This window comes from Caloenas nicobarica, chromosome 12 (genome assembly GCF_036013445.1).
Source record: "Caloenas nicobarica isolate bCalNic1 chromosome 12, bCalNic1.hap1, whole genome shotgun sequence".
Classification (NCBI taxonomy): domain Eukaryota; kingdom Metazoa; phylum Chordata; class Aves; order Columbiformes; family Columbidae; genus Caloenas; species Caloenas nicobarica.
This window is the reverse complement of record NC_088256.1, coordinates 22,796,555-22,814,138: the sequence shown is the minus strand read 5'-3', so window position 1 is coordinate 22,814,138 and position 17,584 is coordinate 22,796,555. Positions and strand designations below refer to the sequence as shown.

At 45.7% G+C, this 17,584-nt stretch overlaps 1 protein-coding gene across 1 annotated transcript in view; it reads left to right on the top strand.

Moving 5' to 3' along the window:
- Positions 1 to 16,676, top strand: part of MSN (moesin) — a 36,019-nt gene extending 19,343 nt beyond the window's left edge. The window contains exons 2-13 of the mRNA XM_065643096.1: positions 2,791 to 2,874; positions 9,400 to 9,495; positions 10,045 to 10,319; positions 10,790 to 10,873; positions 11,211 to 11,357; positions 11,828 to 11,924; positions 12,829 to 12,992; positions 13,449 to 13,579; positions 13,917 to 14,077; positions 14,650 to 14,742; positions 15,144 to 15,377; positions 16,412 to 16,676. Of these exons, the coding sequence (XP_065499168.1) occupies positions 2,791 to 2,874; positions 9,400 to 9,495; positions 10,045 to 10,319; positions 10,790 to 10,873; positions 11,211 to 11,357; positions 11,828 to 11,924; positions 12,829 to 12,992; positions 13,449 to 13,579; positions 13,917 to 14,077; positions 14,650 to 14,742; positions 15,144 to 15,377; positions 16,412 to 16,576 (1,731 nt within the window). The 3' untranslated portion in view covers positions 16,577 to 16,676. The remainder of the gene's footprint in view (positions 1 to 2,790; positions 2,875 to 9,399; positions 9,496 to 10,044; positions 10,320 to 10,789; positions 10,874 to 11,210; positions 11,358 to 11,827; positions 11,925 to 12,828; positions 12,993 to 13,448; positions 13,580 to 13,916; positions 14,078 to 14,649; positions 14,743 to 15,143; positions 15,378 to 16,411) is intronic.
- The last annotated feature ends 908 nt before the right edge of the window (positions 16,677 to 17,584 follow it).

Sequence of the window (17,584 nt, the reverse complement as noted above, 5' to 3'; positions counted from 1 at the left end):
TCCAGACCTTATTTTGCTGTGCTAAAAAGGGTGTGAGTCTTACAAATAACTATTCTACATGAATTATGCAAATACTTACTGAAGCAGCTTTATTTTAATTTTTGAGATCTGATTTGCTCTGAATAGCTCAAAAGCTGTTGGGGCACAGGTTGCAAAGAGCTGCCGCAGATGTTTCAGTTCTGTTTTCTGGTGCTTCCTCTGTGCTCAGATGCTTCAGCGTTCGATCACCTATGCAGATGATATCAGAGTAGCTGTTGTGTTTTATCCATAAACAGTGGAGCAAAAAGACTGTCTTTCTTTCATTGTAGCTGGTATATTAGTGTTTTATGTGAACAGGAAAGACTTTAAAACAAACAAACGAAAAGCAACCCGTTGCTGAATGGCTCATTTACTGTAACTGCTCCTATACCTGGACGTGGCTTTCAGACTCTGGCTCTCCCTGGCGGGTGTCACTAAAGTCAGGCTCAGCAGCCAGGCTCTGGTAGGACAGGCTGCTGTCCGGTGTCAGCAGCAGAGCTGTTGGGGAATGTTCAGCCCTTCTAGCATGTGACATTCCTGTTTCACCAAAGCACTGTGAAATTAGCCAAATGTCAGCACCTAGGAACTCAGGACAATAATTTTGGGAAGGTGTAGCAAGAGAACTTAAGGCACCTGCATGCTATTGAAAACTGCTAATTTTAAACAAAGCGTGATTGCTTATGAGTTTAGGTTGTTTGCTATTTCCTTACTACTTCTATGGGATGGTTCTTCCTCGGTTTGACTTCATTGTGTCAGAAGGTTCAAGAAGGCTTCAAAACCAACTTGTACCTGGCCTGCTTGTTCATATTTTTTCTCCAGTGTGTGTTATTCCTTAGGCATGCTACAATTAAAACTGCGACTCTTCTTGACTTCAGTTGTGCTGCGCTAAGCCCGCGTTTTAACTTCTTACAGAATGTACTTCTTTGCTAAACTTAAACGAAGAAAAGCTTTAGGTTCATCCTGAGAGGATATCAAGCACAAACCAGGTGTGCTGAGGCTCCAGTACACCTTTTTGGGAAACTTCGAAATGGATTTGACTGTAGTGATCTCTTTTGGCACTTGACTTAAACTTAACCAGCAGAATGGTCCTTGCTGATGGAAAAAGCCTGTTTGTAGCTCTGCTGCTGCTTGCTGAGTAAACAAGATGTGAAATCTGTCCCTACGCTTGGTGGAAATGCAGGGGTTGGGACGGGCTGTGATCATATTGGTATTGGGTGGTTCCTTGAATGTTTCTCTGCTTGCTCGAGGGTTTTCTTGCTCTCTAGGTAATGTGGCTAGCTTATAGTCTAAATGTGAGTTTGAGTTATTCTTACTAAACCTGTCCACAGAATAACTCCCATGCACCGCACTCCTCACCCCAGGAAGGCTGGTGAGTGTGCTGTGAGGACTGATTGCACTGAAAAGCAAATAAATTGGGATTTTTTTGATATGGGGTAAATGGCTGTTGGCAAGGAAGAGAACTATGAATGCAAAGCCTGTATGATGGTGTTTCGTGCACTGTGAATATCTTGTCTGTACAACTTGAATTTTGAACATTTGCTTTGGAAAAGCATTAAAACATTTTGATCTAAAACATCTGCAGCTTGTGTTCATAAATTGTGAAATATCTTTACCTTTTTCAATTGATATGCAAATAGAAATGGATTTTCAGACAGCTTGGTGTACTTGCAGGCCTTGCTTTGCCTGTCAAAAGTTAAGGCATCTGTGTTCAGGCAGGAGGATTCCAATCCACCCATAAGCATCTGCACAATGTTTTCCAGTAATGATCAGGAGTTGTGAATGGAACTATGTTACACTAATCTTTGAGTTGAAATGCTGCTGCTGCTGTTTTGACTTGTTTTATGAGAACTATGGGTGAGAGATGTACAGATGTGTTCCTGCCTTGTGGGGTGGAGCTGCCAAGTCTCCTCCTGCAGTCCCTGGCCACTTCATTTCACATGTGAAAATGTGATGCTGAGACTTTCCTGTCAAGATAGAGCGCATCAGATGTTTCTTCTGGAAGACCATTCATGATCTTACTTCTTATGTCTAAGACTAATACATTAATGAAATCTTGACTGCAATATTAAATTACACCCAAGCTGTTCCTGCAGTGTTTAGAGATCTTTCGCCTCCCCGAAAGAACTGGAAAGCAGCAGGCAACTCTGTAGATACTGGTACTGCTTTGTGCAGTGTCTGCACGTAGTGGTGCGTGTGTTGGTTCAGCATGTGTCCTTTTTGCCTTATCACGAGATCCCCTGTGTGTCCTGTCTGCTTTGTACCTACCGCCCTTGGAGCATATCAGGCATTGTGCCTTATAATTTCTCCAAATACCCGTGGAGATGGGAACAGTATTGTTAGTATTGACTAGTCCTCTGTAACAGGCTGAGTTGTTAATGGTTCCAGGGCCTTCCTTGACGTTCATCCTTCAGATGGAAGTGTTGGGTGTCTGGTTGTGTGTGCCAAGGTTTGGAACATCTCTGCTCTTGTGAAAGACACCGGAATGTTTTATACTAGAAACTCAACCTCCTCACCTGTAAGTGGCTCTCGTGTGTCAGTATATACGTGGGAATGTTAATGGGAACAGAGGGTGAACTCTTACTCTGCGAAACAGGAAAGTTAAATTCTGCAGAGAAACTAGAAACGGTGCTGGCAGGGCAGGTGACTCTAGCTGCTTGCGGGGGCGTTCCTGGGGCTCGGGAGCTGGTCCCTGCCTGCAGGCAGCTGTTGGTTTCATTGCTGGGTAGCGTCACTTGGAGCGTGTGTTGTAATGATGCATTTTGTGTCTTCCAGATCAGCGTGCGTGTTACCACCATGGATGCTGAGCTGGAGTTTGCCATCCAGCCCAACACTACGGGGAAGCAACTCTTTGATCAGGTAAGCGATTGAGCTGCAGAAGATCCGAAGTTGGTATGGCTATTGTGATTCTGTTAAGGCAACAGCAAACAATTTCTGAAGGACTTCAAACATGAAGTGGCAGTGTAGATAGTGACTTGATGAGAATTCAGCATAGTAAGAAAGAATACATTTTTTTCAAAACTACTGCATTTTTTTAACCTCAAAGAATGCGTTAGTAGCTATTCTATCCTTACCTCTAATGAATGGAACTGGTGCTGTAGCTCATAATAAAAATAACATTGGAAAGCAGTAGATGTCTGCAGAGGAGTCTTCTGAGGGAGCTAGTGAGCCATCTTTAGTTGGTTTACTTGCAAGCATTGTGTAATTGATTTCAAAGAGTAGCTGGTCTCTAAAACAGGAGAGGCTTAGCTGGGTTTCAGGTGTTGCTGCAGTGTTAAGTGCAGTGAAGCGATGTTCAACAGTCCCATCGGGCCCAAGGGAATCCTGAGGGCAGGGCTGTGTCCATCGGGTGCGTGAGCTGTCCCTTGCCGTCCCCGCTGGGCCAACTTCCTCCTGCTTGGCGCAAACAGAGTCAAGGAGGCGCGTGCAGCCCACGTTGGAGCAGCTGAGACAGGCATTATCAGTCACGGCGGATGAAACTTTGACAGGCTCCGCTGTTTCTCTACTGCAATCCATGAATTTGCTGCTTGGGGGAAAATCTGAACAGGAGGTTTATAGCTTAAAGAAGAGTAACATGAATTGTGGATTAATGACAAGATGAAGGAACTGCCAGACCAGATGTATCTGATATGGGTGCAGTCCAGTAGTGCGAAGCGTTCTGTGGCCAGTCCTCCATAGTACCTGTCTTAATGAGGAGAGGCTCTTATGGGCTGACCCACCCAAAGAAGTCAGCTATTTCTTTTGGGGCCAGGAAACCCAATTTAATTTTTTTTTTTTTTTTTTTTTTAGATTTTTAACCACACACTACTACTTTCTCTCATACTCAGCCAGATGATTCAACACTAGATATTATATTGCTCTTTGCAGCCCAGCCCTGAAAAGGAGAGAATAGAGTGGAATAGACTTTACTGAAAGAGCATCCTTTCATAGTGGGAAAAGGAGAAAGGCTTTCAGAAGGTTCTGAGTTGCAGTGCAGTTCTCAGATGCCTGTGTGTTACTACGTAGTAGCTCCTACATACTGTAGACCAGTGTCTCAAATATGACAGTTTTTGATTGATAGAAATGAGAGCTGAATTCTGTCTGGAAGTCATTCGTGCAACATGGAACTTCAGCAGTTAGTTCCTGGGAGCTGAAGTGACATACATGGGAGATGAGGTGACAAACCTCATGTTCATCAAAAAGAGAACTGTTTTTAGCGGGTGCTCTTCACATGGATGCTTCCCATGATTTTTTTCAATGTTTGGTGTCTGACATTATCCAAGTAAAGCACCAGGTGCTAAGAAGTGATACTACGGAAGTCAGTAGTATTTTCACTCTGCAAATGATATTTTCAGTCAGCTCTAGGCCATCTGCAGCTTTTGCTGCAAACTGACACTGTGCTGGCAGAGTCGGGCTTCAGCAATTAGTTTCTGTTTGAGAAGCATCTGATCGTGTTTCCAAGTATGGGAACTCTTAGTGTCTTAGTAATTGATTTCACTCCTTTGTGTCGTTTTCTCCAACAGCTGTGCATTCTCCTCCCTGCAGTGTGTTTCACACAGCACCTGTCTAAGCAGGAATTCTGGTTGGTTTTTTTTCTATAGTAAACACTTTGTGAAGGGAGAAAACACATGCTGTTGCAGAACCAAATTTCTAAGTTGCTAATGTAAATGAGGCAGTGTTTAACTTCAGCTAAATTGGATTGTAGGTAGAGTTGAAGAGGAAGTACAGTGGGGAGAAAGTGTGTGAAGCTACCTGTTAAACATTCGCTATTTCTAAAAGGTCTGGTGGACACTGTCTCTTTGATGTCCATATATTACACTCGCTGGAATAAGAATTAAACTGTTTTCTGGTGCCTAGCATGCAAGATTTCCTTGTGGAGGTAGAAATGTTGGTTCCTGATAGGGCTGATACTGAAATGAATGTCCCAGAGCCTTGCCAGCGGCAGAAGTCCAACCTTTGACTAAATGATTAGTCAAAGACCTCACACAACAGTGCCAGGTGGTGTTAGTGTGGTAGCGCTGTGGTGATGGGGGAGAAAGGCTGACCCTCTGCCAGGGTTGGACGTTGTGGGCACCAAGGTAGGGAGCTGGGAGGAGGTGTGGAGATGTCAAAAGCCCTTCACATCTCACGTGAATAAGGAGTTGTGGAGGCTGCTGCTGTATGAGTGCTTGAGGGGCCTGATCCCAGCTCCTGTCGCTGCCCTGCAGTCTCGTCGTCAACCCTTTACGATTAAGGAAACCAATTGCAAGGGAGGTAGCTATTCAGCTCCTGCCATGATGGGAGATGTTTAACCTTGGTCTCTGAAAGCAGATACATTAAGAGTACTGTCTGTCCATGTTTGGTGTGTGGAGTTTGTTTTTGTTTTTGTTTTTTAGTGGAAAATTCAAGGAAAGCACATACTTCTTGTATATGGACATGCTCGAACAGATATTGATCTTTGCATAAAGAACTAACTGAATACCAAAACAAAACATGAGAGCCTCTAATGAGCTGACAGTAAATACTGAACTTGGGGATGGGGCTTTGAACACACTGTCAGCTGGCACGTATCTGGTGTGTTCCAAAGGGCTGAGCTGTTGTGTGGACCGGTTCCTGCAGAGGGACAGTCAAGATTCTCCCACTGACGGGGCTGAGCAGCGACCGCTGCCCCATCATCTCTTTGCTCTGTTTCATTTTCTGTCCTGAGCTGGTCTTGGGTCCCCTGATGGGCTGTGTAAGAACAAAGTTAGGCTGTTCATTTTCTAGCTCCCTTAAACTGAACTGTGCTCCTGGAATTGCCAATCTAGTGTTTTCTGCATGATGCTGGTCTTGAAAAAGGAGCTGCTTTCATCAATGCCTTTTTTTTTTTTTTTTTGGAAGGGAGAGTTCCTCTACAGAGCAAACTTATGGTTTTGCTGTTGCAGCATGTTGATCTTCTGGTGTGAAACCTGACTTTTGACTCTTTCACAGAAAAAAAATTAAGATACCCTGCATGTTTTTGCCCTGGAGTGCCCTTTCACTTTGAGCTGGTAGTTCTAAGTTAAGCAGAAGGGAAGCTGCGAAGCATGGCCGAGGTTTCCAGCTGCACAGCCAGCTCTGTGCATGCTGATGGCTTTGTTCAGTAACACTTAGGTGGTATTTGTTTCCACCTGTTGTGTATAAAGGTAGGTAAAATATATTCATTATGCCACACATAATTCTGACCTACTATTAATAGGATTCAGAAGACTTTTGGCAAGCTTGTATCTAGGTAGTAGCTTCATGGGGAAGAACAGTTTGAGTCTAAAGTTCCGTGGTAATAATAGGTGAATGGGCTTGAGTTAGAAATGTTCCTGTCTCCCTCTTTCCTGTTTGGTTAAATTCAACATGAATTTTTGTAGTGACAGAACAATGCAGATGCTTCACTGCTTTGTTAGAAATCGTTTTCTGCACCAAAGTAGCTGGCTGTGGAAACATCACTGAGCTAATATATGGGTCAGCAGCATCATGATTTACACTAGAGATCTTCCTAGAACACCCCATCCCCAGGCTTGTAACTGTATAGCTTTGGCTTAAATAGTTTAAGCTTGAGTGCACAGTCAAAACCTGGATTAATTGAGACAGCTGCATTGTACTGTCTGTCTTCTGCAGCTTTGCTCGTGTGCCCCTCTCTGTGCTCAGGTACCTCTTGGCATCAGCTGCTGAACTCCGGTGTGTACTGACTCACTAGCGAAACAGTAACTCTGCTCCCATTCCTCAGCTGCTCATGACAAATTAACAGGATGAGCCTGAGGATGTGCTGTGCCTGTCGGGGTGCTGCCTGTCCCCCGTTCATTTTGTGCTGTGGTATAGCCTGGGATGCTTTGGCCTTTGGCGCGTGAACTTGATCCGAGTGGGATGTCTTCTCTGCATGTTTTGGTCTTGCTCATGTGTAGTTAGTGCTTTTATGCAGGATCTCTACTTGTTTGCCAGTGTGGCGATGTATTTCCTGGGCTGAGAACAAGAGAAATCTTCAGTCATCGTTTTGACACTAAAATCTACATTTAAGAGGCTGCTTATGGTTCTCCTGCTGTGAGGCAGCACTCAATAGCAAGAACAGGGTTGGGGGGAGATGGGTGAGTGCTCAGGGGACAGGTGGAGTGACAGACCTGGAGACTGTGGAGGAAGGAGAGGTGAGAATGTTACCTGGGAGATACTGCTTTTTCCCCTCTCTAAATGGCACTAAACTTGCTAAAGCTGAGGTGGGAAGGAGGGAGGAGGGCTCTTCCCCTCCCCGTTTGACCAAGGCTGCTGTCATGTGCATTTACTTGGAAAGCATTTTCCATAATTTGGGCTAAATGGGCCAGATCTGTGCTAAGGCTAAGCCACAACATGCCTTGCTTTACAGCTCCTGTAGTTCCTCCAGCAGGAGTTGTGCTGCATTTCGGTTTGATTTGGTAGCAGTTTGAGGGGTGACGTTCTGTGCTGTCCGCCCTGCTCACCTGGGGCTGTCACTGCCATGGCTGTGCAGACTTCTGCTATGGAATAAAAGTCCTTTTGTGTGGGGCCTCAGTGTGGTGCCTGGCAGTCCTGGCTGGCAGTCCAGCTTGTTGGATTCCCAGGCGTCAGCTGGTGACAGTGGGGCGAGCAGCACACACAGCCGGGCTGAGAGCTTCCATCCCTTCACATGTTAATGTTGCCCAGGTCAGAGCTCTCCTTGGCCCTGGGACAGCCCTTCTTCCTCATGTGCTTTCAACGTATACAGCAAACTCTGCTTCTCCGGAAGTCTCCTTAGCTGTGTGCATCCTACTACGTGGTATGCACAAATTAAGGTTTATCTGCCCCACTTTCCCTGTGTTTACTGTGGGCTTTAGGCCAGTTCTCCAGCTCGCAGTCAAGCAAGGACAGGGTGAATAATTTCATGGACTTCAGTGGGGTGATGTGTATAGACTGTATGACCTTGCAAAGGTTTTGTCTGTGTGTGCACGCAACAGCGTGTCTCTGCTGAAAGCTGCCTTTGGGTTTGGGGCCGGAAAGGAGCTAGGGCCCTAGTGCTGCCTTTGTAAGGCTAGAGGAAATGCCTGGTCCAAGTGCTAAAGAATCTGACTAGTGGTGCGTTTGCAGGGAACCAAGTGCCTGGTGTGTCTTGCCAAAGCTAGAGACCCCATCACAGAGTGCATCCTTAGCATTCGACAGGGAAGTAATTTAAAAGGAAGTAGGCATTTAGGGAGAAATCATAAAATGTGGGACAAGGCTTTACCAAGAAGCTTCCCCCTCCTTTCTACCAGAAGTAGCATTGTCCTGCAGTCTTGCCCCACCATGAGGTGCTTGTCTCTTGTTACAGTATGTCTGCAAACCCTTATGTTTTCAGAGCACCCATGGTGGCTGGAGACGTGACTAAGGAGAAAGCTTACATAGCGGTGCAGTTCATTTCTGTGGTGGCTCTTTGTCCTGGCACAAGGGACAGCATATGGAGGTACCTGCTGCAGCACCTCCTCATGGTGCCACTCGTTGCAGAGCTGTGTGAGAGGCCTGTCCACAGCTGTCAGTGGAGCAGAGTACGAATCGTAACATCACAAACCTGGTAGGACACAACTGAGCAAGGTGATTCATGTCTTGCCCAGGAGTGTAACATTAGCATTTCAGATGTACCTGGAAATGAATCTGTGGTGTTGACACTTGTCAGACCCGTTGCATTGTATTTTGACTGCACATAGAATAGAATAGTTTGGAAAAGAGCTTTAAGATCATCAAAGCCAACATTAACCTAGCACTGTCAAGTCCACCAGTAAACCATGTTCTTCCTAAGCACCATGTCTACGTCTCCAGGGATGGCGACTCAACCACTTCCCCTGGGCAGCCTCTTCCACTGCTTCACGACCCTTTTGGTGAAGAAATTGTTCCCCGGATCCAACCTCAACCTCCCCTGGCGCAACTTGAGGCCGTTTCCTCTGGTCCTGGCGCTTGTTCCTGGGGAGCAGAGCCCGACCCCCCCTGGCTCCAAGCTCCTTTCAGGCAGGTCAGAGATCAGAAGGTCTCCCCTCAGCTCCTGTTCTCCAGCTGAACCCCCAGCTCCCTCAGCCGCTCCCATCACACTTGTGCTCCGGTTTTCTACCCAGCAGACAGTGCTCCCTTCCAAGCCGTGAGCAGCCAGTTTCTCCGGGAGGATGCTGTGGGAAACAGTGTCAAAGGCAAACCTGTTGGCTTATAGGTGGCTGAAGAAAATAGTGTCCAAGCTCTTTTTTGTAAACAGCAGCAAGCCTTAAAGAGATGAGGGAGAGGGACGAGTGCAATGCATCTCTCACTTGAGACCCCTCAGATGCCCCATCATCCAGATGTGTGCAGCACAGCAGGGGAGACGGATCGCGGGGCACTGGTTGTCTTTGTCTGAACTCACCTCTGACACGTTCCTGCCACCACTGAGATCAGCCATCTGACTGGGGCTCTTGCTAATCATCTTTCTTCCAGGTCGTCAAGACAATTGGTCTAAGAGAGGTCTGGTTTTTTGGACTTCAGTATCAGGACACCAAGGGCTTCTCAACATGGCTGAAATTGAACAAAAAGGTATGTTTGCTTCAAGCTCTCTTGTCCTGGGTTCCCTTCTCTTGGAGGATGGGGCAAATTCGGTCTCCGTACTTGTGTCAGGGATCTGTTCTTGCCTATCCACACACCTGAGGTACCGCAGGACCAGCAAGTTGGTGCTGCGGTGCTGCAGTCTGTACCTCCCCTCCGCGGGCTACGGGGAGCTGTGTCTGACCTGGGCCCTTTGCGCCCAGTCCTGCTTGTTACCCAGGCACATCCGTCACCTGTCCCTGTAACATGCTGACGTGTTGCTCGTGTGAGTGTCTTGGTTGGAGAGAAACCTGGAAAGTAACTTGCCTAGTGCTGATTGTAACTAGTGGCTTGTCATAAGTCCTGTGTAAAGAGGTGAGGAGGTATTTAGCAATAAGTAACTGAAAATCCTTGCTTTTCTGCCCACTCACTTCTGCATTGGTGTCAAACCAGCAAAATTGGAAAGGAGAGGTGTTTTCTGATGCATGCTTGTCTTCCTGCTCATAAACCTGCTCCCTTCACTTGGTATGTGGGCTGTAAAATCTGATAATTCCATTCCAGGTAACAGCACAGGATGTACGCAAAGAAAGCCCCCTGCTTTTCAAATTCCGTGCCAAGTTCTACCCGGAGGATGTGGCAGAAGAGCTGATCCAGGACATCACACAACGCCTTTTCTTCCTCCAAGTGAAGGAGGCAATTCTGAATGACGACATTTACTGCCCTCCAGAAACAGCTGTCCTTCTGGCTTCCTATGCTGTCCAGTCAAAATATGGAGACTTCAACAAAGAGGTGCACAAATCTGGCTATCTTGCTGGTGACAAACTGCTCCCACAGAGGTAAGTGAACCTGGGGAGTCTCACACCTTCTTTGCCTTAAAGAGTTTGATTTTTTTTTTTTTTTTTTTTTTTTTTTCCCCGCAGGGGAGGAAGGGGTTGGGTGTGATTGGAATGTTCAGAATAAAATATAGCCTGGTTCCTCTGCCTGGGATTAGTTGAGAGCTTTGATCTTAAACATCCTGTTGCTACTGAAGAAACTCTAATCAGAAATAGCAAGAGAAGCTCCAAAACCAAAAAATGGAATGCTACAAGGAAAAGCACAACTGAATATAACTTTGTCATTTGTTGGAGTCTGAGCACTGACCAGTGTGTCTGTAGCTAGCTTTATAATAAAGCTGTGTTTCCTGGAGCGTTTTTGTGGGGGAACTGTGATGCCTGTGAGTGTTTAATGAAGTGTTAATCAGGAGTGATGTGACTGTGCGTGTGTAAATGCAGTGGCTGGTCTCAAACATTCCGTGTACTCTTTCTAGAGTCTTGGAGCAGCACAAGCTCAACAAGGACCAGTGGGAGGAGAGGATCCAGGTCTGGCATGAGGAACATCGAGGAATGATTAGGTAACTGGTGCAGTGTGAAAATGGTGTATTCAAAGTAGTGTGATATATACTGTTGTGTAATATATGAATGCATACAGAAATCCGTGGCTTGCTTCGTTAGCATTCCTCAGGTGATTCTCGGTTCATGTGTCTCTGCCCTTGCTAGCCCACCTCAGTGGGCTGTTCTCGGTAAAACAAACTGAGTTTGCAGAGTGGGTTTGTTGTTACCCACCAGGGTGGTGCTTGGACCCTTTGCCAGCTTGTCGCTGCTCTGCTCACGTAGGAGGACAGCACCTTCTTGCTCTAATGGACTATAGACTCAAAAAGGAATATCTGCTTTCTCTTTTGCATACTGCAGAGAAGATGCTGTCTTGGAGTACCTGAAAATTGCCCAGGATCTGGAAATGTATGGTGTGAATTACTTCAACATTAAGAACAAGAAGGGCTCTGAACTCTGGCTAGGTGTAGATGCTCTTGGACTTAACATTTATGAGCAGAATGACAGGTAATAAACCCCCTCTCCTCATCATTACCTTCAGCTCCTTTCCCCTATAAAGGCATTCAAAATTAATCTTTTCTGGACTTCAAGTCTTTAACTAAACTCTACAATTTCTATATCCTTCTTGGCTGTATTTTTGACGCTGCCAGAACGATCCATAAAACATGCCGTTTTGGAGCAAAAAATACAAGAAATTGTTATATCTTATCAAGCTACTTTTACTTGTATCCCTAGTCTTCCTGCCACAGATGTATTCTCCAGTTCTGTTTTCGATTTAAAAAAAAAAAAAGCAGGATTGAAAAATTGCTTCTTGTTCATAGTTCATTTGCATGACTAATTTTGTTTGCTGATTCCAGTCAACATAAGACTACTGAAATATGAGGGCAGATCTGGTAGAATTTTGAGGTTTATATTTTGAGTTAAGGATTTGGAATGACTTGGGGCTTTTTTATTTCCCCTGCTTTCTGTTTCTGCAGGCTAACGCCAAAAATTGGATTCCCTTGGAGTGAGATCAGAAATATCTCATTCAATGACAAGAAATTTGTTATCAAGCCTATTGACAAGAAAGCACCAGTAAGAAGCAACAATCAAGTTAAACTTCCGGTTTCTTAGCTGAACGATCTCTTTCTCATTGCACACAATCTTTTCATCAACAATGTCAACACTGACTTAAGCAGTGCTTTATTACCTGATCTGTTCAGCTCAGTGTGTGTGGAATGGGTCTCATGGCAGTGAGGTGATAGTCGGGATTTATTTCTGTCTGGGAGGGTAGAAATTTGTGCAGTATAACCTTAAGCTGTTCACAGTCAGTGGCAGGGAGAAGTTATTTTCTTTTGTGTTTCAAGCTTCAGGCCATTTTGTAGGGTACACTGGGAGGATTTTTTTTTTCTAGCTCATTTATAATGAGCATAATTGGTTTCACCTTTAAGGCTTATTCATTTTTTATGTCAGCTGATTCCTTCTGTTCCTCTGGTCATTCTTGTTGCATTACTGCTTGGAAGCATTTCCCTGCTGCTGTTGCTGCTTGTTAACAGAACAAGGTTATTTATCCATGGGACATAATGTTTAACGCCCTTTCTGCCATAAGACAAAACTTCACACTTGATGTGAATGGCCAAACTATTGCATTAAATAACTAAGTGGGAGAAGTCGTAGTCTGGGTGTGCCTGGGGAACCAGCCCCTGATGGTGTTGGTGATAAACGGTGAAGTTCTGTGCGCTCCACCTGCTAGGAGCGCTTCACGATGGAACCCAGCACACTAACAACAAGTTGGGCAGTTCTGCCCCGGGTGTGTTTGTCAGCTTGAAATTCATTCCTGAAAGATGCGTGTCCAGCTACCACCACCTGTGAATTAGACACCAATGAAGAAAGCTGGCTAGCAGTTCTAGGAAGCTTGGGGTCTGGGAGCTCATTGCATACACAGGAGAGTCCTTATGCTGGAAGAACGGGTCTCACGCTGCCTTTTTCTTGTCCCAAGGACTTCGTATTCTATGCCCCTCGGTTACGGATTAACAAACGAATCTTGGCCCTTTGCATGGGGAACCACGAGCTCTACATGCGCAGACGTAAACCAGATACCATTGAGGTGCAGCAGATGAAAGCACAGGCGCGGGAGGAGAAGCATCAGAAACAGATGGAGAGGTTGGTGGGGTTCTGAGGAACCTGGTCTTGGTTATCACTGCACAGTAGCATCGTGTGCTGGATAAATTGCTGGCAGCACCTTAATCAGCCTGAGCCAAAAATACAGCAGGTTGCTTTCTGCTTCAGTATATCTAATGAGCTGATGGAAATGGCACTCACCATAAATGTGACCCACTGTCACTTTCTTAAAGATTTGCCCCTCTATTTGATGGGACTAATATGGATCCTGATATAAGGAGATTTCCCTTCTAACATTGCCATTGTGAATTTGCCATTGAGATGAATGCCAGCAGAGTGTTTTTCTTTCTGCACTTCTATAAAGGGACACACCTGGAATAAAACTTGTCAGCTCAGTGCTGTAGTGCACATCTCTTGTATGCTCACAGCTTTGCTAGGAAGTGCTCCAATCTGACTAGTTGTTAAGTTGAAATTGCATTATGACTTCCCCCTCATCAGAGCATTGCTGGAGAATGAGAAGAAGAAGAGGGAGTTGGCAGAAAAAGAGAAGGAGAAGATTGAACGTGAGAAGGAGGAGCTAATGGAGAGACTCAAGCAAATTGAGGAGCAAACCAAGAAAGCTCAGCAAGGTAATATGAACTATTCCAGTATTCTCTTAGACGCACAGTGCAGTGTTGCCCCAGTAAAATGCTGTATGCTTCTCTGCCTTTAAGGGTAGAACTTTGAGATGGGTAATTCCCCACAAATCAGTCGGGCAAGTACTCAACTGGTTTTGAACAGGCCTGGCTCTTAGTCTTCCAGCTCCCGTTACAATGTGAAGGAGAGGAAAGGAGAGAGTTGCTTATGTCTCCTTTACCTGTTTCTCTGAAGGAAAACCCTTATCCAGGATGCAGGTGTTAAGGGCACTTTCTTCTACTGCCATTCTTTACTTGATCTGTCTTCAAATGTGCTCCTTTATTCTTTCAGAACTGGAAGAACAGACCCGCAGAGCCATGGAGCTGGAACAGGAGAGGAAACGAGCTCAGGAGGAAGCAGAGAAACTGGCTAAAGAACGTAGAGAAGCAGAAGAGGCAAAGGAGGCCCTACTGAAAGCATCCCATGATCAACAAAAGACCCAGGAACAGCTGGTAAGTGCGTGACCTGAAAATTGGATAGGGAAAATAGTGACAGGGTTGGCATCTAAGCTTTTGAAGCGAACCAGGCTATGAATGCAGTGAGGCAGCATAGTTTGGTTCCGTAATTTTTTTAGCCTCAAGCAGATGAGCTTATGCCTAAATACAAGTGTATTCGTACAGTACATCTGGATTGTTGTGCTTTTTGGGTTTTTTTTGTATATGATAATGAGAACAGCATGTAGAGCTTACCGATTGCTTTCTCTGGTTTGGATTCAAAGAATTGAGTTGTGTAGCTCTGTTTGGAAGAAAAACAAAACAAACCTCAAAAAACCACGCACACACAAAACCAAACACCTAAAACAAACAAACCAACCCCAAACAAAACAAACCAAAAAACCAAACCTACAACAAAACCCAAAACCTTTTTACTTCCTTGCATCGTGGAGATATCAGTGGGACTGAAGTTTACAGGAAGGCTTTCTCCTTACCGAGAAGATGTTAGAGAGACTGTTCTGATTCGGGACTTGGACTAAATGCTTCATTTAGCAAGTACTTTTATTTTGTCCCACTTTTTTCTTTTGCAGGCTGCTGAGATGGCAGAACTCACAGCGAGGATCACGCAGCTGGAGCTGGCCCGGCAGAAGAAAGAGAGCGAGGCCCAGGAGTGGCAACAGAAGGTAAAGCATAACCTGAGCACGTGGCAGGTTGCTCATCAGTTTGTGGCACTAGCTGCCACACTAGACTGAGTGTCTGCAAGCTTGAGGCTGTTGTAAATACCCAGCTTTGCTTTTCTTGGTGGAATTGAGTGCCCTATTCTGACTCCACGTAGAAATATTTTGAGTAACTAGGCCTATAGGCTATATTTCATGAATTATAACTGTTCTTTTCTGAAGTGCTAGCCAGCAGAAAGTTTTGCAAATGATTGTGGCTGAGTGGCTTTGGAACACATCACTTGAGTGTGCAAGAGGTGCAAGGTGTCCTGTAACAGGCACCCAGCAGTGCTGCTGTGCGCTTCTGCGAGAAGTCTCGCGCACTCAGGATTATAGTGACTGACTCGCTGTGGCATGTCCTACTGCAGGCACAGATGGTGCAGGAGGACCTAGAAAAGACCAAAGAGGAGCTGAAGACTGCCATGAGCACCCCTCATGTCCCTGAGCCCATGCACGCGGAGAACGAGCACGATGATGAGCACGATGAGAATGCAGCAGAAGCCAGTGCTGAGCTGCGGTCGGAGGCCACCATCAAGGACCGCAGTGAAGAGCAGCGGACCACTGAGGCAGAGAAGAATGAACGGGTCCAGAAGCACTTGAAGGTAAGAAGTTGACAGCAGAGAGGGTGGGCATCTGGGGGCTGCTTCTGTTCTTCTTGCCATTAATTGCAGCTGTAAAGTGTTACTGGTATTTAAAAAAAAGAAAAAAACAAAAAGGCAGGGGAAAGAGGAGCGATCATGATCTGCCAGAGGGCTGCTTAACCATTGAGCAGAGGCAGATCTTGTCTCTTGGCACTTGACTTCCATTTCACTGGAAGCAGTGAAGTGTTTTCAAGCAGTGCCAAAAAGCAGCATCTGTCAGACGTAGTGTGGTTGTGTGGGTCTCACCAGCTGTCTGACAGCTGGCTGCAGCGAACCGGAGGACTTGGTCCTGTTCCTATCAAGCGGCTGCCTGTAACTGTCCTGTCTGACTGGGCTGCATTGCAGAGCACTGAGAGCAGCGCACAAGGGCTCAGTGCGGAGGGAGCAGCTGCACCACCTGCTCATAAGGAACTCCAGTGCTCTGGTGTCCAAGCCTTGCAAGCATTTTGTTACGCTGCCTGTAGCTGCCCAACTTGCATCAGGCTTTGCTTGTTCTGCATCGTGCTGTGGTGGTCACGCACAGGCAGAGTGACGGAGGTGCCCTTTATCTTCTGCAGCAAGTTTCTTTTGTGGTAGAAGGCTAGTAGTTGCTCAAATTCTGCAAGATGTTCCTGTTGTCTTTAGGGATCCCTCCATTTGACTATTCTTCTGAGGTACATTGGAGACAGTCCTCCTTACTGTGCTAGACAGTGATGAATAGGGTGACAGATTGCCTGATGTTTTCTGCTTTCAAATGCTGGGGAAAAATGTTAACTTCCACAGAATCGCAGAATTGTTTAGGTTGGAAGGGACCTCTTAAGATCATATAGTCGCACTTCCTTGCTCAAGCAGGGTCAGCTAGAGCAGGTTGGCCAGAACTGTAGACATTTGGGCTTACCTGTTGCCTGTCCACAGGGATATTGGATCTTAAGTATGATCAACAAGGAACCTCTTTGTCCAGCTTTGAGTCTCTGGCACATGCTAACCCATTGCTGTCTGTTCCCTCTTTTCCAAAGGCTCTCTCCTCGGAGCTGGCAAATGCTCGGGATGAAACCAAGAAGACAGCCAATGATATGATCCACGCTGAGAACATGCGTCTGGGCCGAGACAAGTACAAGACCCTCCGTCAGATTCGGCAGGGCAACACCAAGCAGCGCATCGATGAGTTTGAGTCCATGTAAACTCCCCTGCACCCGCTGCCCTGCGCTCTCTTCTCCCTCTGTCCCATCCTCTCTGTCATTCACTCCTAATCATGCTGCGCTGGAACCACTACAGAAGAGTGACCATGGTCTTATTTATCAAGTTTTGGGCAACTGCTGGGTTAAGCAACAGAAGAAAGAATAGTATTTACGTCTTCCTAAGTTGGCTTGGGAAAGCAAACATTTATTTGGGCAAATCTGAAATTGTTTGGCTTTGGGTAGAGTCTCACTGCATTTAGTTTTATATTGCTTACTGCAGTGGCTGCCTTGCTGTCCCCTCCTGTGGGGTGGGGAGGCCAGCAGATACTTTTACTGAATTACGTAAAGTGCTAACGGTTTGACACTGTGCCTTCCTACTAACTTGCACAAGCTTCAGTATTAAGCTTAGTAGCCAGGGTCTGAATCATGTAGCTGAGAAGGGGAGGCTGGAGCTTAGGAAGAAGGGTTGGAAGTAGAATATGGACTTTCTTTCTAAAAGACCAAAGCTTTTGTCCTTCAAACATAAGCAGACCAAACAGATTCTATGGTGTTCCTGCTGGTTTTACCTTTTGTTGATTAATGATGGAACTTTGAATTTCCTAATCATGAGGAGGCCTTTGGAATATTTCCACTGATGCAGTGTGGTTTGCAGCCTCACCTTCCCTGTTTTCCAGAAGTTTTGTCTTTGGTAGATGGCTTTGTTCACTGTCATTTGTCTGACTTGAATGTAGCCAGTGAGGCAGAGATAGCTAAAGAACACTTGCCTTCTTTTTTGGGTTTGCCAATGGAACCCTAAAGGGGTAGGTAGACATGTAAAAGACTAAATTCCTGTAGCTGTATTCTTCCTTTGCTGAACCAGTACATTTCTGATCATGTGAACAGGATTTCAGGTTTTTCTGTAAGAGGCCTTTTTAGCACATAGTCATTGGTGCCTTATGACTGTGTATAGATGTACTGTAGCTTAGATGTCTTTAGTTTAAACTAGATGCAATCATAAAAAGTGATCAGCAG